At 40.5% G+C, this 25,051-nt stretch overlaps 1 protein-coding gene across 1 annotated transcript in view; it reads left to right on the top strand.

Annotated features, from left to right (window-relative positions):
- The window catches only part of LOC139761481 (uncharacterized), a 248,581-nt gene that overhangs the window by 68,431 nt on the left and 155,099 nt on the right, over positions 1 to 25,051 (top strand). Inside the window, exons 15-18 of the mRNA XM_071685735.1 lie at positions 373 to 822; positions 2,556 to 3,528; positions 17,324 to 17,556; positions 17,983 to 18,075. Coding sequence (XP_071541836.1) covers positions 373 to 822; positions 2,556 to 3,528; positions 17,324 to 17,556; positions 17,983 to 18,075 — 1,749 coding nt within the window. The remainder of the gene's footprint in view (positions 1 to 372; positions 823 to 2,555; positions 3,529 to 17,323; positions 17,557 to 17,982; positions 18,076 to 25,051) is intronic.

Genomic DNA, 25,051 nt, shown 5'->3' on the forward strand with positions numbered 1-25,051 from the left:
ATAAAGAGGAGAAATTGAGGGTTTAGGGTTTCAATATGGGTATTATGTTTTGAAGCTTTCAGATATCTGGGATTTTGTTGTGTAACCAGGAGTGGTTGAACATGTTTTTAAGTGTTTGTTTTGCTATTGGACCAGTGTTGCATGTGGAATTTTGATATGCTGTCAGGGCCTGTTGCAGGGAAGTTCTTTTGAGCTTTATTTGTATTTTGAGTGTCAAAATGGGTTAAACTTTTGTTGCTACTTATTACATTCCCTTCCTTCTCAGAATGATATTTTATAGAAAGAAGGACAGTGCAATATTGCAGTCTGTGGAATGTTTAAGAATTATAGTTGGAATAGCTATGAATTATTAAGTTAGAATATTTTTTACAGGTTAACCTGGGTGGAAGCATAGTTGGTGATGTCATCTTTAACCCAAGCTCATACCTCCCTCAACAGGCTGCCCTAAATTTAACACTTGACCTGCTGGATAAATCTTTTAATATTCTTGAGCTGGGAGGAGACTTTAAAGGTCTGGAGAAATACATTGAAAGTTTTTTTGGTAAAGAAGGATATTTTGAAAATGAGAGAATTCGGAATATACTGGAAAGTCTTAGACCAAAAAGGGATATTCACCATGAAAAGATTGATGAGTTCCAGAGGTTGCATGATGAGGCTACCTTAAGGAATGAGTTAATGGAGCCAGAGGAGGAGACTAGTGCATCTGTGTATCTGAGGGTTTTTGGCAATGAGGTGGTCTATTTGGAAAATGCTCTGAAGTCTAGCCCGCTACAGTTCCTTCAGCAACTCATCCAGGAATTTTCATCTCCAAAATCATTCAAGGTAATACTGGTCTTTTGTTTAGTTCCAATTGGAGTTTTATTATAATGAAAAGCATCAGTAGATCAGTAGATCAGTAGATCAATTCTTAGCCCTGAAAGAACCCAGCACTAGAAATTTAAGGGTCTCCATGACGAGGGTTTATCAAAAGATTAAAGAGAACCTTTTAGTCTTATCAGTTTATGGGAAGTATTGAAAACAAGTTATAAGAAATAGATAAAATTTTATAGATTCACATATTTTTTGCTGTGCTAACATTTGATTTACCATGCTCACTCTGCTTATTCCATGTTTGACTTATGCTGATTTATATATATTCATTTTTTCCCTGCCACAACCAGTTGATTTCTGATACAAAAAGAACTTTATCCAATGATAGAAGTTCAACATCTGCTGAATTATTATCACCATTATAAGTGCCCTATAGACTATTGATAATTAGCAACTAATTGGTTTGAGGCATACATCAGGAGCGTACCTTCTCCAATTCTTATATGTGAGTAACTGAAAAACTAGGATTCTCTGCTGGTGCTAATTGTAGTTGACTGTGACACAAGGCATTTCTACATACCAAAAAGGAAAGTTTTCTGTTTAAATGACAGCAAGAATAGGTAATCAGTACAAGTGCTATCAGGATCCTCACAGGGTAAGACATTGTGCTGTATCGGTAATGATAAATCTAGGATTTTTTCCTGATACTAATTACAATTATTTGTGACATAAGGCACCTCTACATGCTAATAAAGTGCACCTTGAAATTTAAATGGAGATGGGAAAAGGCAATGTATACAAGTATGACTAGACTCTCCATATCCCAATATGTGTAAAGTAGGGTTGGGGGTCCTCCAGATGTTAAAGAACCATTAATGGGAGAAATGGCACAGTTTTTCTCTGTAACTAAGATTAACTAGCTGGCTAACCTGAGATTCAGTCTTTAATCATCAGAGTTTTAATGATGTGCGCAATGTTTTGCAGGTTAACTAATGATCTAAAGAGGCAAAACGTTTGTGATATCAGGTGTTGATACCTCTTTGGTATAAAGTGATCTTTTTTGTCATTGTGTAGCATATTGATTAGTAACCACAGTAAAGTGGTTGCACATATTTCTTCTATGTTATACACAGTATTGACTTGCTATTTATGCATGTTGCTTGTGGAACAATATTGTAATCTGATTTGATACTATTATTTGGCTGATGTTTTTGCGATAAAACTTTCAACTTGTGGCCCCTGTTTGAAAGATAATGCTTGCTGCCCTTTATTTTGTTGTGTCATCCAAGAAATTGTTTGTCATGCCTCTTTGACATATATTACCGTGGTTTTTGATAGATATTAGAAAAATTTGTTCTTTCATTTCTGCACAATTACTAAGCACATGCTGATGGTAGGAGAGATGTATGATGAAGGTAGACTAGATTTTGAAAGTTTGATATAGTAATGCAGTACATCCAAAGGCTTTAATCAAATTTTATGTGAAAACCCTGCCTTAGCATAGATACCTGACCACTTACATTACATAACTCCTTCATGATGCTACAAGGCCTAGGTGCACATAAGAACTGTAAACATAATTCAGTACATTTATGAATGCTATGGTTCCAAGGTCTGTTTATGTGATTTGAATGAGTTTTTTTTTGTGTAGTCATCATGGAAAGATTTACAATCTTTTTTTCATAATTCTCTCTTTGCACAAAGTAGCACTATACATAGCAACTCACATGCTTATGGGCTTTCAGGTTGTGGACCAGGAGCTCTTGAGCCCAACTTTGCTGGGCTTCCCTCTTAGGCTGAAACTCAATGCTACTGGTTCTGTGACATTCAATCGTGAGGGAACTTTGCTAATAGGAGGTGCCAAGAGCATGCGTGTAGAGGGCAAAGTCTCACCCTCAGCAGTTGTATCCTTGGATGAAACTCTTACAGTAGATGGCTATACCTCTTCAAGTGGCATCAGAAGAAGGACTACTCAAATGATTCACACAGACTTTGGTGTCAAATTTGCACTTGAAAATGGACAGATGGTAGATGCTGAATTCGATATTCCTGGATCTGATTTGGTAAAAATGAGTTCAGCAGTAAAAGTGATGTTTTACAAAAATTTGCTGAAAAGCTGGGAAGAACCAAGGGCTGTTACACCAGTTGATCAACAACAGGACTGCTCATCAGACATCCTCAGTAACATTCTTGGCCTTAGAATGTGCACCAGCTCAAATTATGGCACATATGTTGCTGAAGGAGGTGCATTTGTAGGTGAGCCATATGAAAGGATGCTTCAAATAGCCAAGACTGATACTTTTGAAAACTACATTTTCTCCTTAAAGAAAATAGGGAATAACATCGAGGCTCTCTTTGATACCCCTGGTTCTTCCATAGATAGAAGAATTAGTTTCCAAATAAGTCTTACACCAGATGGTGCAGGAGGAAACTTTGTGTTACCTGGAAAGAGTATGCAAGGTCAGTTTGAGAACACTCCAGTATCAAAAAGATTAAGCCTTCAGTATCTGGAAAGTTCAGAACTTCAAGGAGAGTTTGAAGTTTCCCTTCACATTGCTGAAGACGAGGCAGCTACAAAGTTCACACCTAAACTCCTATTGTCCCTGAAGAATGTTGTTGATCTGAATGTTGATGGTACACTGGAAATTGGTGCAGAAGTATTCACATTGGAGTGCAATTTCATGTCAAGTCTTCAGACGGATCCAGGAGGTTTCTTAGGTAATTTTCCTCATGCTTGCACCCATATGTTTAATGGACATGCTTCTGTCTTTAATGTATCAAGTTGGAATATTCATCTCATAACTATCCTATTTTTTTAATGTTATGGACACCACCCATTTTTCCAACATTAAAAACACCCAAGAAGCAATTTTCATACTAAAGACATAGCACCTTCTCCTTAGCTCTCCTTTGTTTTCACCAAAAAACACACATAGCATTACCACACTGATTGACCTGTCCTACCTAATGGATGTGACCAGCTTTCTGAGTTGTGCAAAATCCCCAGAGAGGGGATCCTGTTACAAGGTAGAAGCATACACCAAACATCAGATTAGGGAGGAACAGTGCACTTTCCAGGGTGGTAGAGGATGTGTGCATCAAGTATATCCTTTGAAGAATATGTGAGAGAAATACTTAGAGAATCAGAGGGATTTGTAAGTGGCATTTATCGATGTTGAGAAAGTATACGATAGGGTTGATAGAGATTCCCTGTGGAAGTTACTACAAATATTGGTGTGAGAGGAAAGATGTTAAAAGAAAGTGAGAAGTTTTATCAAGAAAGTAAGGCACATATGCAAGTAGGTAGAGAGGAGAGTGACTGGTTCAAGATAAAGGTGGGTCAGCAGCAAAGGTGCAGGATTTCACCATGGCTGGTCATCTGTTTATGAATGGGAGTGGTGAGGGAAGTAGATGCAAGGGTCTTGGAAAGAGGAGCAGGTATGCAGTTTGTTAGGGTTGGTTGGAAGGAGATAAGTCAGGTGATGTTTGCTGATGACTTGGTGCTGGAGGCAGATTCAAGGAAGAAACTGCAGAAGCTGCTATCTGAGTTTGGGAGAGTGTGTTAAAGGAGGAAGTTAAGAGCAAATATCTTCAATTTTTTCTTTACTCCTGACAGGCATGAATCCAACTCACACTCTCAAGTCACTTGAATGAATAGTCACTCCCATTGAACTAAGCATCAGCCATTACAGGCATCATGTATTACACACACATGACACTCACTCTGTACATCAACAACAGCAGCGCAACACTAACTCACAAATTAAATGCCCACAGAACACTAACTGACACCACATTTGGACAAGAAAAAGATTCCTTTAACATCCTATTCAAACTGTTCATCTCTACTTTAAACCGTGCCTCACTTGCCTGGTTTACACCCTGTCAAAAGCAAATATAACAAAGGTGCAAACCACAAAAAATGATGCACTCTGAAAGATCACTGGCTGCCCAACATTTACAAACACTCAACATCCTTTTAATGAAACAAAGATCCTTCCAGTACAGTCCTACTTCATGCTCAGCACTCAGTTCTATGCAACAGCACTGGACACCTCTCACCCTAACCACTCTGCCTTTAAGTGCCAAACTTCAAATAGAAATAAAAGTCTTATACCTGTCTCTCACTTCAGTAACCTCTATCCAAAGATCCACCCAACCTCAACAAATAGAATGCTAACAAAATACATACACACTGCAATAACCTGAGAAGCACTAAACAACCATCCTCCTGACTCCATCAGATTTCAACCCTCTGGACATACACCCATCAAAAGCCACATTCCCTAGACACACAAGAGTCACACTCTCCGGCTTACATTTTGGACATCATCCATCAACAAACACTACAGACATATCCCAAGACCATTCATGCTTATGTTGCAGCTATCTTAAAGAAGATGCTGAGCACTTACTACTCATTTGCCCTGTACTTTCTGCACATAGACACACAACCACAACAGCACAAAATTTTCTGACTTATGGTCCCGACTGATCGAGGCAGGAAGGGAAATAATGCAAATGAGTGGGAGATGTATAAAAGAAAGAGGCAGGAGGTCAAGAGAAAGGTGCAAGAGGTGAAGAAGAGGGCAAATGAGAGTTGGGGTGAGAGAGTGTCATTAGATTTTAGGGAGAATAAAAAGATGTTTTGGAAGGTAAATACAGTGTGTAAGACAAGGGAACAAATGGGAACTTCAGTGAAGGGGGCTAATGGGGAAGTAATAACAAGTAGTGATGATGTGAGAAGGAGATGGAGTGAGTATTTTGAAGGTTTGTTGAATGTGTTTGATGATAGAGTGGCAGATATAGGGTGTTTTGGTTGAGGTGGAGTGCAAAGTGAGAGGGTTAGGGAAAATGATTTGGTAAACAGAGAAGAGGTAGTAAAAGCTTCACGGAAGATGAAAGCCGGCAAGGCAGTGGGTTTGGATGGTATTGCAGTAGAATTTATTAAAAGAGGGGGTGACTGTATTGTTGACTGGTTGGTAAGGTTATTTAATGTATGTATGACTCATGGTGAGGTGCCTGAGGATTGGTGGAATGCTTGCATAGTGCTATTTTACAAAAGCAAAGGGGATAAAAGTGAATGCTCAAATTACAGAGGTATAAGTTTGTTGAGTATTCCTGGTAAATTATATGGGAGGGTATTGATTGAGAGGGTGAAGGCGTATACAGAGCATCAGATTGGGGAAGAGCAGTGTGGTTTCAGAAGTGGTAGAGGATGTGTGGATCAGGTGTTTGCTTTGAAGAATGTATGTGAGAAATACTTAGAAAAGCAAATGGATTTGTATGTAGCATTTATGGATCTGGAGAAGGCATATGAAAGAGTTGATAGAGATGCTCTGTGGAAGGTATTAAGAATATATGGTGTGGGAGGCAAGTTGTTAAAAGCAGTGAAAAGTTTTTATCGAGCATGTAAGGCATGTGTACGTGTAGGAAGAGAGGAAAGTGATTGGTTCTCAGTGAATGTAGGTTTGCGGCAGGGGTGTGTGATGTCTCCATGGTTGTTTAATTTGTTTATGGATGGGGTTGTTAGGGAGGTGAATGCAAGAGTTTTGGAAAGAGGGGCAAGTATGCAGTCTGTTGTAGATGAGAGAGCTTGGGAAGTGAGTCAGTTGTTGTTCGCTGATGATACAGCGCTGGTGGCTGATTTATGTGAGAAACTGCAGAAGCTGGTGAATGAGTTTGGTAAAGTATGTGAAAGAAGAAAGCTGAGAGTAAATGTGAATAAGAGCAAAGTTATTAGGTACAATAGGGTTGAGGGTCAAGTCAATTGGGAGGTAAGTTTGAATGGAGAAAAACTGGAGGAAGTGAAGTGTTTTAGATATCTGGGAGTGGATTTGGCAGCGGATGGAACCATGGAAGTGGAATCATAGGGTGGGGGAGGGGGCAAAAGTTCTGGGAGCCTTGAAGAATGTGTGGAAGTTGAGAACATTATCTCGGAAAGCAAAAATGGGTGTGTTTGATGGAATAGTGGTTCCAACAATGTTATATGGTTGCGAGGTGTGGGCTATGGATAGAGTTGTGCAAAGGAGGGTGGATGTGTTGGAAATGAGATGTTTGAGGATACTATGTGGTGTGAGATGGTTTGATCAAGTATGTAATAATAGGGTAAGAGAGATGTGTGGTAATAAAAAGAGTGTGGTTGAGAGGGCAGAAAAGGGTGTTTTGAAATGGTTTGGTCACATGGAGAGAATGAGTGAGGAAAGATTGACCAAAAGGATATATATGTCAGAGGTGGAGGGAACGAGGTGAAGTGGGAGACCCAATTGGAGGTGGAAAGATGGAGTGAAAAAGATTTTGTGTGATCGGGGCCTGAACATGCAGGAGGGTGAAAGGCGTGCAAGGAATAGAGTGAACTGGAACGATGTGGTAGACCGGGGTCGACATAATGTCAGTGGATTGAACCAGGGCATGTAAAGCGTCTGGGGTAAACCATGGAAAGTTGTGTGGGGCCTGGATGTGGAAAGGGAGCTGTGGTTTCTGTGCATTATTACATGACAGCTAGAGACTGAGTGTGAACGAATGTGGCCTTTGTTGTCTTTTCCTAGCTCTACCTCGCACACATGAGGGGGGAAAGGGGGTTGTTATTTCATGTGTGGCGGGTGGCGATGGGAATGAATAAAGGCAGACAGTATGAATTATGTACATGTGTGTGTATGTATATGTCTGTGTGTGTATGTATATGTATACATTGAGATGTATAGGTATGTATATTTGCATGTGTGGACGTGTATGTATGTACATGTGTATGGGGGTGGGTTGGGCCATTTCTTTTGTCTGTTTCCTTTTGCTACCTCGCTGACGCGGGAGACAGCGACAAAGCAAATAAATAAATGAATGAATATATATATATATATATATATATATATATATGTCGGAGGTGGAGGGAACGAGGAGAAGAGGGAGACCAAATTGGAGGTGGAAAGATGGAGTGAAAAAGATTTTGTGTGATCGGGGCCTGAACATGCAGGAGGGTGAAAGGAAGGCAAGTAATAGAGTGAATTGGAGCGATGTGGTATACCGCGGTTGACATGCTGTCAGTGGATTGAATCAGGGCATGTGAAGCGTCTGGGGTAAACCATGGAAAGCTGTGTAGGTATGTATATTTGCGAGTGTGGACGTGTATGTATATACATGTGTATGGGGGTGGGTTGGGCCATTTCTTTCATCTGTTTCCTTGCGCTACCTCACAAACGTGGGAGACAGCGACAAAAAAAAAAAAAAAAAAATATATATATATATATATATATTTTTTTTTTTTTTTTTTTTTTTTTTATACTTTGTCGCTGTCTCCCGCGTTTGCGAGGTAGCGCAAGGAAACAGACGAAAGAAATGGCCCAGCCCCCCCCCATACACATGTACATACACACGTCCACACACGCAAATATACATACCTACACAGCTTTCCATGGTTTACCCCAGACGCTTCACATGCCTTGCTTCAATCCACTGACAGCACGTCAACCCCGGTATACCACATCGCTCCAATTCACTCTATTCCTTGCCCTCCTTTCACCCTCCTGCATGTTCAGGCCCCGATCACACAAAATCTTTTTCACTCCATCTTTCCACCTCCAATTTGGTCTCCCTCTTCTCCTTGTTCCCTCCACCTCCGACACATATATCCTCTTGGTCAATCTTTCCTCACTCATCCTCTCCATGTGCCCAAACCACTTCAAAACACCCTCTTATATATATATATATATATATATATATATATATATATATATATATATATATATATATATATATTTATTTTTATTGTATTATACTTTGTTGCTGTCTCCCGCATTTGCGAGGTAGCGCAAGGAAACAGACGAAAGAAATGGCCCAACCCCCCCCCATACACATGTATATACATATGTCCACACACGCAAATATACATACCTACACAGCTTTCCATGGTTTACCCCAGACGCTTCACATGCCTTGCTTCAATCCACTGACAGCACGTCAACCCCGGTATACCACATCGCTCCAATTCACTCTATTCCTTGCCCTCCTTTCACCCTCCTGCATGTTCAGGCCCCGATCACACAAAATCTTTTTCACTCCATCTTTCCACCTCCAATTTGGTCTCCCTCTTCTCCTTGTTCCCTCCACCTCCGACACATATATCCTCTTGGTCAATCTTTCCTCACTCATCCTCTCCATGTGCCCAAACCACTTCAAAACACCCTCTTCTGCTCTCTCAACCACGCTCTTTTTATTTCCACACATCTCTCTTACCCTTACGTTACTCACTCGATCAAACCACCTCACACCACACATTGTCCTCAAACATCTCATTTCCAGCACATCCATCCTCCTGCGCACAACTCTATCCATAGCCCACGCCTCGCAACCATACAACATTGTTGGAACCACTATTCCTTCAAACATACCCATTTTTGCTTTCCGAGATAATGTTCTCGACTTCCACACATTCTTCAAGGCCCCCAGGATTTTCGCCCCCTCCCCCACCCTATGATCCACTTCCGCTTCCATGGTTCCATCCGCTGCCAGATCCACTCCCAGATATCTAAAACACTTCACTTCCTCCAGTTTTTCTCCATTCAAACTCACCTCCCAATTGACTTGACCCTCAACCCTACTGTACCTAATAACCTTGCTCTTATTCACATTTACTCTTAACTTTCTTCTTCCACACACTTTTCCAAACTCAGTCACCAGCTTCTGCAGTTTCTCACATGAATCAGCCACCAGCGCTGTATCATCAGCGAACAACAACTGACTCACTTCCCAAGCTCTCTCATCCCCAACAGACTTCATACTTGCCCCTCTTTCCAAAACTCTTGCATTTACCTCCCTAACAACCCCATCCATAAACAAATTAAACAACCATGGAGACATCACACACCCCTGCCGCAAACCTACATTCACTGAGAACCAATCACTTTCCTCTCTTCCTACACGTACACATGCCTTACATCCTCGATAAAAACTTTTCACTGCTTCTGACAACTTTCCTCCCACACCATATATTCTTAATACCTTCCACAGAGCATCTCTATCAACTCTATTATATGCCTTCTCCAGATCCATAAATGCTACATACAAATCCATTTGCTTTTCTAAGTATTTCTCACATACATTCTTCAAAGCAAACACCTGATCCACACATCCTCTACCACTTCTGAAACCACACTGCTCTTCCCCAATCTGATGCTCTGTACATGCCTTCACCCTCTCAATCAATACCCTCCCATATAATTTACCAGGAATACTCAACAAACTTATACCTCTGTAATTTGAGCACTCACTCTTATCCCCTTTGCCTTTGTACAATGGCACTATGCACGCATTCCGCCAATCCTCAGGCACCTCACCATGAGTCATACATACATTAAATAACCTTACCAACCAGTCAACAATACAGTCAACCCCTTTTTTAATAAATTCCACTGCAATACCATCCAAACCTGCTGCCTTTCCGGCTTTCATCTTCCGCAAAGCTTTCACTACCTCTTCTCTGTTTACCAAATCATTTTCCCTAACCCTCTCACTTTGCACACCACCTCGACCAAAACACCCTATATCTGCCACTCTATCATCAAACACATTCAACAAACCTTCAAAATACTCACTCCATCTCCTTCTCACATCACCACTACTTGTTATCACCTCCCCATGTGCGCCCTTCACTGAAGTTCTCATTTGCTCCCTTGTCTTACGCACTTTATTTACCTGATTCATGTGAGAAACTGCAGAAGCTGGTGACTGAGTTTGGAAAAGTGTGTGGAAGAAGAAAGTTAAGAGTAAATGGGAATAAGAGCAAGGTTATTAGGTACAGTAGGGGTGAGGGTCAAGTCAATTGGGAGGTGAGTTTGAATGGAGAAAAACTGGAGGAAGTGAAGTGTTTTAGATATCTGGGAGTGGATCTGGCAGCGGATGGAACCATGGAAGCGGAAGTGGATCATAGGGTGGGGGAGGGGGCGAAAATTTTGGGAGCCTTGAAAAATGTGTGGAAGTCGAGAACATTATCTCGGAAAGCAAAAATGGGTATGTTTGAAGGAATAGTGGTTCCAACAATGTTGTATGGTTGCGAGGCGTGGGCTATGGATAGAGATGTGCGCAGGAGGATGGATGTGCTGGAAATGAGATGTTTGAGGATAATGTGTGGTGTGAGGTGGTTTGATCGAGTAAGTAACGTAAGGGTAAGAGAGATGTGTGGAAATAAAAAGAGCGTGGTTGAGAGAGCAGAAGAGGGTGTTTTGAAATGGTTTGGGCACATGGAGAGAATGAGTGAGGAAAGATTGACCAAGAGGATATATGTGTCGGAGGTGGAGGGAACGAGGAGAAGAGGGAGACCAAATTGGAGGTGGAAAGATGGAGTGAAAAAGATTTTGTGTGATCGGGGCCTGAACATGCAGGAGGGTGAAAGGAGGGCAAGGAATAGAGTGAATTGGAGCCATGTGGTATACAGGGGTTGACGTGCTGTCAGTGGATTGAATCAAGGCATGTGAAGCGTCTGGGGTAAACCATGGAAAGCTGTGTAGGTATGTATATTTGCGTGTGTGGACGTGTGTATGTACATGTGTATGGGGGGGGGGGGGGGGGGGCCATTTCTTTCGTCTGTTTCCTTGCGCTACCTCGCAAACGCGGGAGACAGCGACAAAGTATAAAAAAAAAAAAAAAAAAAAAAAAAACACCTCCGACACATATATCCTCTTGGTCAATCTTTCCTCACTCATCCTCTCCATGTGCCCAAACCACTTCAAAACACCCTCTTATATATATATATATATATATATATATATATATATATATATATATATATATATATATATATTTATTTTTATTGTATTATACTTTGTTGCTGTCTCCCGCATTTGCGAGGTAGCGCAAGGAAACAGACGAAAGAAATGGCCCAACCCCCCCCCATACACATGTATATACATATGTCCACACACGCAAATATACATACCTACACAGCTTTCCATGGTTTACCCCAGACGCTTCACATGCCTTGCTTCAATCCACTGACAGCACGTCAACCCCGGTATACCACATCGCTCCAATTCACTCTATTCCTTGCCCTCCTTTCACCCTCCTGCATGTTCAGGCCCCGATCACACAAAATCTTTTTCACTCCATCTTTCCACCTCCAATTTGGTCTCCCTCTTCTCCTTGTTCCCTCCACCTCCGACACATATATCCTCTTGGTCAATCTTTCCTCACTCATCCTCTCCATGTGCCCAAACCACTTCAAAACACCCTCTTCTGCTCTCTCAACCACGCTCTTTTTATTTCCACACATCTCTCTTACCCTTACGTTACTCACTCGATCAAACCACCTCACACCACACATTGTCCTCAAACATCTCATTTCCAGCACATCCATCCTCCTGCGCACAACTCTATCCATAGCCCACGCCTCGCAACCATACAACATTGTTGGAACCACTATTCCTTCAAACATACCCATTTTTGCTTTCCGAGATAATGTTCTCGACTTCCACACATTCTTCAAGGCCCCCAGGATTTTCGCCCCCTCCCCCACCCTATGATCCACTTCCGCTTCCATGGTTCCATCCGCTGCCAGATCCACTCCCAGATATCTAAAACACTTCACTTCCTCCAGTTTTTCTCCATTCAAACTCACCTCCCAATTGACTTGACCCTCAACCCTACTGTACCTAATAACCTTGCTCTTATTCACATTTACTCTTAACTTTCTTCTTCCACACACTTTTCCAAACTCAGTCACCAGCTTCTGCAGTTTCTCACATGAATCAGCCACCAGCGCTGTATCATCAGCGAACAACAACTGACTCACTTCCCAAGCTCTCTCATCCCCAACAGACTTCATACTTGCCCCTCTTTCCAAAACTCTTGCATTTACCTCCCTAACAACCCCATCCATAAACAAATTAAACAACCATGGAGACATCACACACCCCTGCCGCAAACCTACATTCACTGAGAACCAATCACTTTCCTCTCTTCCTACACGTACACATGCCTTACATCCTCGATAAAAACTTTTCACTGCTTCTGACAACTTTCCTCCCACACCATATATTCTTAATACCTTCCACAGAGCATCTCTATCAACTCTATTATATGCCTTCTCCAGATCCATAAATGCTACATACAAATCCATTTGCTTTTCTAAGTATTTCTCACATACATTCTTCAAAGCAAACACCTGATCCACACATCCTCTACCACTTCTGAAACCACACTGCTCTTCCCCAATCTGATGCTCTGTACATGCCTTCACCCTCTCAATCAATACCCTCCCATATAATTTACCAGGAATACTCAACAAACTTATACCTCTGTAATTTGAGCACTCACTCTTATCCCCTTTGCCTTTGTACAATGGCACTATGCACGCATTCCGCCAATCCTCAGGCACCTCACCATGAGTCATACATACATTAAATAACCTTACCAACCAGTCAACAATACAGTCAACCCCTTTTTTAATAAATTCCACTGCAATACCATCCAAACCTGCTGCCTTTCCGGCTTTCATCTTCCGCAAAGCTTTCACTACCTCTTCTCTGTTTACCAAATCATTTTCCCTAACCCTCTCACTTTGCACACCACCTCGACCAAAACACCCTATATCTGCCACTCTATCATCAAACACATTCAACAAACCTTCAAAATACTCACTCCATCTCCTTCTCACATCACCACTACTTGTTATCACCTCCCCATGTGCGCCCTTCACTGAAGTTCTCATTTGCTCCCTTGTCTTACGCACTTTATTTACCTCCTTCCAGAACATCTTTTTATTCTCCCTAAAATTTATATATATATATATATATATATATACTTTTTTCATACTTGTTCACCATTTCTCCCATTAAATAGGCATTGCCAGGAACTGACAAAGTAAGGCTGCATTCACTTGCATCCATCTCTAGCAGTTATGTGAAATGCACCAAAACCACAGCCCCCTATCCCCAACCAAGCCTCACAGATCTTTCTGTGATTTTCCCTGGCTGTTTCATATGCCCTTGCTTCCAATCTTTGACAGCATGTAGTTCCTTTGTGCTACACAACAATGTTCAGTCCCTGAGCACTCTTAATAATTTTTCACTCCATCCTTCCATCTCCAATTTGGCCTTCCCCTTTTTCTTATCCCCTCCACCTCTGACATACATATCCTCTTCGTCAACCTCTCTTCACTCATTTTCTTCATATGTCTAAACAATTTTAGTATGTCCTTCATCTCTCTCAAGCACATTATTCTTATTACTGTACCTGTCTCTAACTCTTTTATTACTCACTCAATCAAACCACCAAACCACACATTGTCCTCAAACATTTCATTTCTAATATATCCACCCTACTTTGCACATTCTCACCTCTCACCTATACAACATTGTTAGGACTTCTATAACTTCAAACATACCCATTTTTGCCCACCTACAGAAAGACTTCTCTTTCCATATACTCTTCTGTGCCTCTAGAACTATCACTCACCTCACCCACTGTATGACTCACTTCCCCTTCCATGATTCCATTTGCTGCCATGTCCACTCCCAGATATCTAAAATATTTCACTTCCTCCAAATTTTTTCCATTCAGACTCACTCCCTAACTGACCTACTTGTCTGCTCTTATAAACCTAATTACCTTGCTTGTATTTTCTTTTACTCTCAACTTCCTCCTTTCACACACTCTACCAAAATCAGACACCAGCTTCTGCAGTTTCTATCTCAAATCTGCCACTAGTGCTGTGTCATTAGGAAACAACAACAAATTCACTTCCTAGGCTCCTTCTTCCTTTCAGACTGCATATTCACACCTCTCTCTTCCACAAAACAGTCTTCACCTGGAACCACTCATTTTCTTCACACATCTGTTTTCCGAGCTCACCTACTTTCACCACCTTTTCACCCATATCATTCCCTCTTTTCAAAATATCTTTACAGATCTTCACCCTCAACTTCAGTTAATAATCAAGCATCACAGCAGCTGCCCCTTTAAGCACATACACATCCAAGAGTCTTTTCCATGCCTGTTGATCAGTATGTCATCCAATAATGTAATCCAAAATACGTGCATATTATCTTTCTTATTCACATATGTATGCTTTTTAGATAAGGTATTCCCAATCACTACTTTTTTTTAGTACAGGTAGCGCCAGGAATGGATGAAGGCAGGCAAGTATGAATATGTACATTTGCATTTATGTATATGTGTATGTATGTGTATGTATATGTAGGGGTGGGGGAGGGGGCGAAAATTTTGGGAGCCTTGAAAAATGTGTGGAAGTCGAGAACATTATCTCGGAAAGCAAAAATGGGTATGTTTGAGGGAATAGTGGTTCCAACAATGCTGTATGGTTGCGAGGCGTGGGCTATGGATAGAGATGTGCGCAGGAGGATGGATGTGCTGGAAATGAGATGTTTGAGGACAATGTGTGGTGTGAGGTGGTTTGATCGAGTAAGTAACGTAAGGGTAAGAGAGATGTGTGGAAATAAAAAGAGCGTGGTTGAGAGAGCAGAAGAGGGTGTTTTGAAATGGTTTGGGCACATGGAGAGAATGAGTGAGGAGAGATTGACCAAGAGGATATATGTGTCGGAGGTGGAGGGAACGAGGAGAAGAGGGAGACCAAATTGGAGGTGGAAAGATGGAGTGAAAAAGATTTTGTGTGATCGGGGCCTGAACATGCAGGAGGGTGAAAGGAGGGCAAGAAATAGAGTGAATTGGAGTCATGTGGTATACAGGGGTTGACGTGCTGTCAGTGGATTGAAGCAAGGCATGTGAAGCGTCTGGGGTAAACCATGGAAAGCTGTGTAGGTATGTATATTTGCGTGTGTGGACGTGTGTATGTACATGTGTATGGGGGGGGGGGTTGGGCCATTTCTTTCGTCTGTTTCCTTGCGCTACCTCGCAAACGCGGGAGACAGCGACAAAGTATAAAAAAAAAAAAAAAAAAAAAAAAAAAAAAAAAAAAAAATGTGTATATGTATATGTATGTATATGTGCATGCATGGGCATTTATGTATATATATATATATGTGTATATGAATAGATGGACCATTCTTCATCTGTTTCCTGGCGCTACCTTGCTGATGCAGGAAACAGCAATTAAGTATAATGAATATAAGTATTTTTTTTATTTTGACTACTATACTTAATTGTTGTTTCCTACCTCAGCAAGATAGTGCCAGGAAACAGACAAAGAATGGCCCATCCACTCATATACACATATATATATATATATATACATAAATGCCCATACATGTACATATTCATTTATACCTATTATGCTTCCACCTCCAATTTGGTCTCCCACTTCTTGTTCCCTCCACCTCTGACACTATATCCTTTTTATCGATCTTTCCTCACTCATTCTTTCCATGTGTCTAAACCATTTTTTCTGCTCTCTCAACCACATACATATACATATACATGTCAACATATACACATGTACATACATATACATACATATGCACAGACATATACATTTATACAATTGTACATACTCATACTTGCTTGCCCTCATCCATTCCTGGTGCCACCCTGCCTCACAGGAAACAGCATTGCTACCCCTTGCTTCAGTAAGGTAGCGCTAGGAAAACAGACAAAAGAAGGCCACATTCATTCACTCTCAGTCTCTAGCTGTCATGTGTAATTCACTGAAATCAGAGCTCCCTATCCACATCCAGGCCCCACAGACCTTTCACTGATTTACCCCAAACATATTACGTGCCCTGGTTCAGTCCATTGACAGCATGTTGACCCCAGTATACCACATCGTTCTTATTCACTCTATTCCTTGCATGTCTCCCACCATCCTGTATGTTCAGGCCCCAATTGCTCAAAATTTTTTCTCTCCATCATTCTAACTCCAATTTGGTCTCCCACTTTTCCTTGCTCCCTCCACCTCTGACATATGTATCTTCTTTGTTAACCTTTCCTCACTCATTCTTTCCATATGTCCAAACCATTTTGACACACCTTCTGCTCTCTCAACTACACTCTTTTTATCATTATACATCTCTTGTACTCTTTTATTACTTAATCAAACCACCTCACACCACATATTGTCCTCAAACATTTCATTTCTAACATATCCAACCTCCTCAGCACAACCCTATCTATAGTACATGCCTTGCAACCATGTAACATTGTTGGAATTACTATTTCTTCAAACATACCCATTTTTGCTCTCCAAGTTAATGTTCTCTCTCTCTCTGCACATATAGGTACAACCACATGGAAACAGAAAATATGAAGTAACTGTTGCTTTCATATGTCACATAGTCAAAACAGAGTATGGATAAATAGAAGCACACTATAACATACTAACCACCGCTAGTTGGGGACTGGCAAATGAGTTAGGGGTCAGGTAAAGGGATTAATTATTTTTATTATTGGATGGGCTTCTTAGTGTCTGCTAGGCATCTATCTTTTTCTTACCAATGGCCCACTCTCATATATTTTTCTTTTGAGACATCATAAAGGAACAGATGCACAACGCAGTACAAACATGCATAAACAGTAAGAATTAATAAAATTCTTTATGTTCACATTTGTATAGCCTCATGGGAGCACAATGCTGGTCAGCATACAGTTGAAACGAAGTTTGTTCTTGGACCAGTCTTTTGGACCACCTCTGGAACATTCCTTATCGGTCAGGATAACATGATGTTAGAAGCTACTTGTAGATACGGCAGTGGTACTGTTCAGCCACACACTTTGTCAGTTAATCTCAACTCATCACATATGGTGGAAAATGGAGAAAAATTATACAAAGGCTTCTTATTTTTGGAGGTAAGTTGCAGTCTCAATGAATGTTGTTACTCTAAACTTTTCTTGTAATGTTTAGAGTAAATTTTCTCCATTGTTTATGATGAATACAAATAAGAATTGTGAAAGCATATAATTCATGTTTTTCTATCTGCAGATGGATGAAAACCTGCTGTTTTGAATTCCCCATTTCATATGCTGGCAGCTTAGGATTATTAGTATTTTTCATCAGCTACGTTTGGAAAAATAAAGATATAGTACTCAGTCTTTGAAAAAAAAATCCATTTTTACCATTGTCTTTGAATATTGCCAGTAATCTTTTTTTCAAATGTATATGATCAACACATTCCTTCATAGGATTATTTCTGATGGCAGTCTCTTTACATTGACAACAATGCTTAGAAGAGCCTACATTCTAACCCACTAATAATGCTGCTTTTCTGCTGACAGTCAAGTCAGGCTGAAGCTAACTTGGAACTGGAATATGACTACCGACCTGGTTATGCACAAGCCAACACCAAAGTCACTCTTCACAATACTCAGGTAAAAGTTTTTCCTTACTGGTAAACATGTGAATCTCATACTTCTCATTTTTTTAGCTGAATTTATGATATGTGCCCATGATGAGGACATTTTCATGATTGGAGAAATACTGAAAATATAAATCTAAGCAAGTGGAAATAGATGTGGATTATCAGTGTTCAAGATAGAGGGATTACTACCAGTTTATAGCATCAGAGATCAGAGTATTTGTGTAAATGTTTGTGAGAGATCATCTTATTAATTCAGTATTTTCTGTTAGATTGTTTTTTCATTTCTCAAATATCATTATAATGTAAACTTATGATGACAGCTTAGATTGTCCTTATAGAGAGCTTACAATATCCTTGTAAGGAAGTGAGCAAAGCTAGGGAGCAAGGTGGCATTTCTAAAATGAGAAATCTGCAGAAATACTGTAAACATAGAGTGTGGTGTATGGAAAAGATTTTGCATAGATATTGCATATTGGGGAAAATCTCACAGGATGTAACTACATAGATTGGTGGTGTCATACACTTTTTTGATCTTGTGGGTGTGTTTAGTGGCATAGGTGATGGAAGTTTATTGGGCAGTAAGAGAGTTAATGCATAACCCAGTGTCACATAGACAATTTCAGTTGTTTTATTGAGTAATCATCCTGCCTGTGAGTATTTTCCACATAATTAATTTCTCTCTGTATCTGTTTCTAAATCTCAATCATTTCTTACTAATAAAATTCAAAACCACATTTCAAACTTCCAGTAGTATAGACATATTAGGCATAACCCCACATAATGAATACAAAATCTGCTTCCCAGAAACTGATGGTGTTATACAATAGCCACAATTATTTTTCTTGTGAGCAACTAACTATTCTGTGTCTGCACAGGTTTGATTTACCCCAGTATGGAGTACTTCTTGCACATCTGGGTTAGCTTTTCATTCACTTGTCTCCTAGCTTAAATGGAATCAAAAGCCATTCAACTTTTTACTCCATCGCTGTTACTTCTCAACCATCCCTTCACACCTGCCATCATTTTAATTTCCTCTTACTGTGTTATACAGGTATGATTTTCACCACTATTCTTGTGAGCTGTCTGTGTGTGTGTCATAGCTCCTAAGACCTGGACCTATGACATATGTTGGGTAGCTACTTCTAACAGTTTTTGAGCAAAGATCAACTAAACTAGGTTTGACTTATTGTACCTCCTTTCCTCATACAGTGAAGCTCTTAAATGATCTATGTCAAAGGTTTTTCTTTCATCCTTTAACCTTTATACCTTTAAGAGTTGCTTTTACAAATGCATGAAAAACTCGTATTTTTCTCTTATTTTCATAACTATTTTCATATCTTTTATCTAAGATGGCCATGAGTAGGTATGATATTACCCATGCCTTTTGAACTTGTATGAGAAAAATCCTTATTTGTCATGATCTGTAATTCGCTGAAGTATCAGTGGTCATGCTTACTAAGCAGTTATACTTTGTATATGGTTGCTGTTTTTTGTTTATGTAAGATTTTGGTAATAATTCTTATGATTTATGATAAACATATTTAATTTTAGGACATAAAACATGACAGCTAGAGAATGAATGAGAGCAAATGGCCTTTTCTTTTTTAGTTCCTGGTGCTAACTTCCTGACACAGGAAACAGCAAACATTTATGAAAGAAAAGAAAAAGAAATTTCTTGTCAGAAGCAAAAGTTTTGTAATGACTCTGTGAATTATTTTACACATCTTTTAAAGGACATTATGACAACATTTTTTTATACTATTTTCATGGTCAAGTTTTTCTAGCAGAACTTCAGCTGCTGTAAAGAATCCCTACCTTTTCACTCCTCATGGCCCAATGTATTTCTAGTCATGCTCCAGAACAAAATATTTTCATTTACTCCATATTTTACCTTGCCAGAGCATAAGCTTTTGAGTGATGAAAGATGAAACTTCTTGTGCAATGAGCTTAAGGCATGGAGAAATATGTTTTGTATAAGGAACTCTTATTCAAGTTAAGAAAAAAAATTGCCATTGTACTAGAAGAGGTCTTATTCAAGAGCCCAGAAAAAGTAGACCATAATTAACCACCTTCTTGAAAATGTATCGTTTTCATTTTGATTAATCTGTGAATGCAATGAGGTACTTTGTCAAACCTTTTAATGTAAAGTGATGTGGATTACGAAGTTTAGTACTGAGAAATATCAATTACAAAGTCTTTAGTACAGTCAGTTAGGAAAGACTCTGAGCTAGGTTTGGACTAACGCAAATCCTTTCAGGAATTACTAAAGGAGTTACAGTGTTTCATACTTTAATTTTCATTTAAAAGAAATTTCTTTTTATTGTAATTCAGTCACAACTCTTACTGGGTTTTCTGGATTTTTCTCAGACAAGCTATCTTGCATTCAGAGTACTTTTTACAACTTTTCCAACAAGTTTCTTTCTTCATTTCATTTTATAAACTCTAGCTGTTTTATCATTGCACCTCCCATAAGAATTGTTCCTTGTAAACATTATCACTTGCATGAACTTAAAGGTCGGGATTAACCTTTCCCTGTAACTCAGTTCTCTTCTTTTAGCTACCATCTTTTTTGCCCTCCTCTGGAATTTTTTTCTTAGTTCATTACTCTTAGGTGACCAACCTCAAATGCATATTTCCTGCATTGTTGAGGTAGCACCAGGAACAGATGAAGAAAGGCTACTTCTCCTCACATCCATTCTCTAGCTGTCATGTGTACTGTATCAAAACCACAGCCCCCTATCAACAACCAGGCCCCACAGAACTCAGGACACCACAAATGCCCTGGTCCAGTCCTTAGACAGCACATTGACCCCGGTATACCACATCATTCCAGTTTAATCTACCCTGCACACATCTTTCACCCTTCTGCATTTCTGGCCCTGATCACTCAAAATCTGTTTCACTCCAACTTCCATATCCATTTAGGTCTCATTCTCCTTGTTCCCCCCACTTTTGATACATTTATCCTCTTTGTCAATATTTCTTCACTCATTCTCTCCATATGTCCCAATCATTTCAGGACAGTGTCTACTTTTTCAGCGACACTTTTTATTACCACGCATGATACAGCAGTTGTGGCTGATTTGAGTGAGAGACTGCAGAAGTTGGTGACTGAGTTTGGAAAAGTGTGTGAAAGGAGAAAGTTGAGAGTGAATGTGAATAAGAACAAGGTTGATAGGTTCAGCAGGGTTGAGGGACAAGTTAGTTGGGATGTGAGTTTGAATGGAGAAAAATGGGAGAAAGTGAAGTTTTAGATGTCTGGGAGTGGACTTAGCAACAAATGGAATGGTGGAAGTGGAAGTGAGTCATAGGGTGGGGAAAGGGGCAAAGGTTCTGGGAGTGATGAAGAATGTGGAAAGAGAGAATGTTATCTCAGGAGTGTGGAAATGGGTATTTTTGAAGGAATAGTAGTTCCAACAGTATTATATGGTTGCAAGGTATGGGCTGTATGGAAAAGGATGGATATGTAGGAAATGAAATGTTTGAGGACAATGTGTGGTGTGAGGTAGTTTGATCGAGTAATTAAGGAAAGGGTAAGAGAGATTTGTGATAGTAAAGAGTTTGGTTGAGAGAGCAGAAGGTAAGATGTGTTAAACTGGTTTGGACATATTGAGAGAATGAGTGAGGAAAGGTTGACAAGGAGGATATATTTATCAGAGATGAAGGGAACAAGGAGAAGCAGGAGACCAAATTGAAGGTGGAAGGATGGAGTGAAAAAGATCTTGAGCAATTGAGGCCTGAACATGCAGGAGGGTGAGAGACATGCAAGGAGTAGAGTGAATTGGAACACTGTGGTATACCAGGGTTGACATGCTGTCAATAGACTGAACCAGGGCATTTGAAATGTCTGGGGTAAACCATTGAAATGTCTGTGGGGCCTGGATGTGGATAGGTAGTTGTGGTTATGGTGCATTACACATGACAGCTAGAGACTGAGTGTGAGCAAATGTGGCCTTTTTTGTCTATTTTCCTGGCACTACCTTGCTGATGCAGTGGGTGGCAATGCTGTTTCCTGTGGTGCTCGATGGCACTGGGAATGAATGAAGGCAAGGAAGTATGAAAATGGTTTTTTTTTTTTTTTTTTTTTTTTTGCTTTGTCGCTGTCTCCCGCGTTTGCGAGGTAGCGCAAGGAAACAGACGAAAGAAATGGCCCAACCCACCCCTATACACATGTATATACATACGTCCACACACGCAAAATATACATACCTACACAGCTTTCCATGGTTTACCCCAGACGCTTCACATGCCCCGATTCAATCCACTGACAGCACGTCAACCCCGGTATACCACATCGCTCCAATTCACTCTATTCCTTGCCCTCCTTTCACCCTCCTGCATGTTCAGGCCCCGATCACACAAAATCTTTTTCACTCCATCTTTCCACCTCCAATTTGGTCTCCCTCTTCTCCTCGTTCCCTCCACCTCTGACACATATATCCTCTTGGTCAATCTTTCCTCACTCATTCTCTCCATGTGCCCAAACCATTTCAAAACACCCTCTTCTGCTCTCTCAACCACGCTCTTTTTATTTCCACACATCTCTCTTACCCTTACGTTACTTACTCGATCAAACCACCTCACACCACACATTGTCCTCAAACATCTCATTTCCAGCACATCCATCCTCCTGCGCACAACTCTATCCATAGCCCACGCCTCGCAACCATACAACATTGTTGGAACCACTATTCCTTCAAACATACTCATTTTTGCTTTCCGAGATAATGTTCTCGACTTCCACACTTTCTTCAAGGCTCCCAGAATTTTCGCCCCCTCCCCCACCCTATGATCCACTTCCGCTTCCATGGTTCCATCCGCTGCCAGATCCACTCCCAGATATCTAAAACACTTCACTTCCTCCAGTTTTTCTCCATTCAAACTCACCTCCCAATTGACGTGACCCTCAACCCTACTGTACCTAATAACCTTGCTCTTATTCACAGTTACTCTTAACTTTCTTCTTTCACACACTTTACCAAACTCAGTCACCAGCTTCTGCAGTTTCTCACATGAATCAGCCACCAGCGCTGTATCATCAGCGAACAACAACTGACTCACTTCCCAAGCTCTCTCATCCCCAACAGACTTCATACTTGCCCCTCTTTCCAAAACTCTTGCATTCACCTCCCTAACAACCCCATCCATAAACAAATTAAACAACCATGGAGACATCACACACCCCTGCCGTAAACCTACATTCACTGAGAACCAATCACTTTCCTCTCTTCCTACACATACACATGCCTTACATCCTCGATAAAAACTTTTCACTGCTTCTAACAACTTGCCTCTCACACCATATATTCTTAATACCTTCCACAGAGCATCTCTATCAACTCTATGATATGCCTTCTCCAGATCCATAAATGCTACATACAAATCCATTTGCTTTTCTAAGTATTTCTCACATACATTCTTCAAAGCAAAAACCTGATCCACACATCCTCTACCACTTCTGAAACCACACTGCTCTTCCCCAATCTGATGCTCTGTACATGCTTTCACCCTCTCAATCAATACCCTCCCATATAATTTACCAGGAATACTCAACAAACTTATACCTCTGTAATTTGAGCACTCACTCTTATCCCCTTTGCCTTTGTACAATGGCACTATGCACGCATTCCGCCAATCCTCAGGCACCTCACCTTGAGTCATACATACATTAAATAACCTTACCAACCAGTCAACAATACAGTCACCCCCTTTTTTAATAAATTCCACTGCAATACCATCCAAACCTGCTGCCTTGCCGGCTTTCATCTTCCGCAAAGCTTTATTACCTCTTCTCTGTTTACCAAATCATTTTCCCTAACGCTCTCACTTTGCACACCACCTCGACCAAAACACCCTATATCTGCCACTCTATCATCAAACACATTCAACAAACCTTCAAAATACTCACTCCATCTCCTTCTCACATCACCACTACTTGTTATCACCTCCCCATTTGCACCCTTCACTGAAGTTCCCATTTGCTCCCTTGTCTTACGCACTTTATTTACCTCCTTCCAGAACATCTTTTTATTCTCCCTAAAATTTAATGATACTCTCTCACCCCAACTCTCATTTGCCCTTTTTTTCACCTCTTGCACCTTTCTCTTGACCTCCTGTCTCTTTCTTTTATACGTCTCCCACTCAACTGCATTTTTTCCCTTCAAAAATCGTCCAAATGCCTCTCTCTTCTCTTTCACTAATACTCTTACTTCTTCATCCCACCACTCACTACCCTTTCTAATCAACCCACCTCCCACTCTTCTCATGCCACAAGCATCTTTTGCGCAATCCATCACTGATTCCCTAAATACATCCCATTCCTCCCCCACTCCCCTTACTTCCATTGTTCTCACCTTTTTCCATTCTGTACTCAGTCTCTCCTGGTACTTCCTCACACAAGTCTCCTTCCCAAGCTCACTTACTCTCACCGCCCTCTTCACCCCAACATTCACTCTTTTTTTCTGAAAACCCATACAAATCTTCACCTTAGCCTCCACAAGATAATGATCAGACATCCCTCCAGTTGCACCTCTCAGCACATTAACATCCAAAAGGGACAGGTTAGTTGAATTGCAAGTTTGAATGGAGAATAATTGGAGGAAGTGAAGTGCTTTAGATACACAGAAGATGGCACTGCAGTGAATGGAACCATGGAAGTAGAAGTATATCATCAAGGGGGGGAGGGGGCAAAAGTTTTGGGAGTACTGAAGAATGTGTGGAAAAAGAAAATGTTATCTGGGAGGGCAAAAATGAGTAAGTTTGAAGGTATAATACTCCTAATATTATATGGATGCAAAGTATGGGCTGTAGCTAAGGTTGTGCACAAGAAGTGGATGTGTTGGAAATGAAATGTTTTAGAGCAATATGTGGTGTGAGATGGTTTGATCAAATAAGTAATGACAGGATAAGAGTGATTCATTTATTTACTTATCATACTTGCTTGCCGTTTCCCATGTCAGTGAGCCATGACCAGGAAGCAGATGTAC

The sequence above is a fragment of the Panulirus ornatus genome, chromosome 40 (genome assembly GCF_036320965.1).
Source record: "Panulirus ornatus isolate Po-2019 chromosome 40, ASM3632096v1, whole genome shotgun sequence".
Lineage (NCBI taxonomy): Eukaryota > Metazoa > Arthropoda > Malacostraca > Decapoda > Palinuridae > Panulirus > Panulirus ornatus.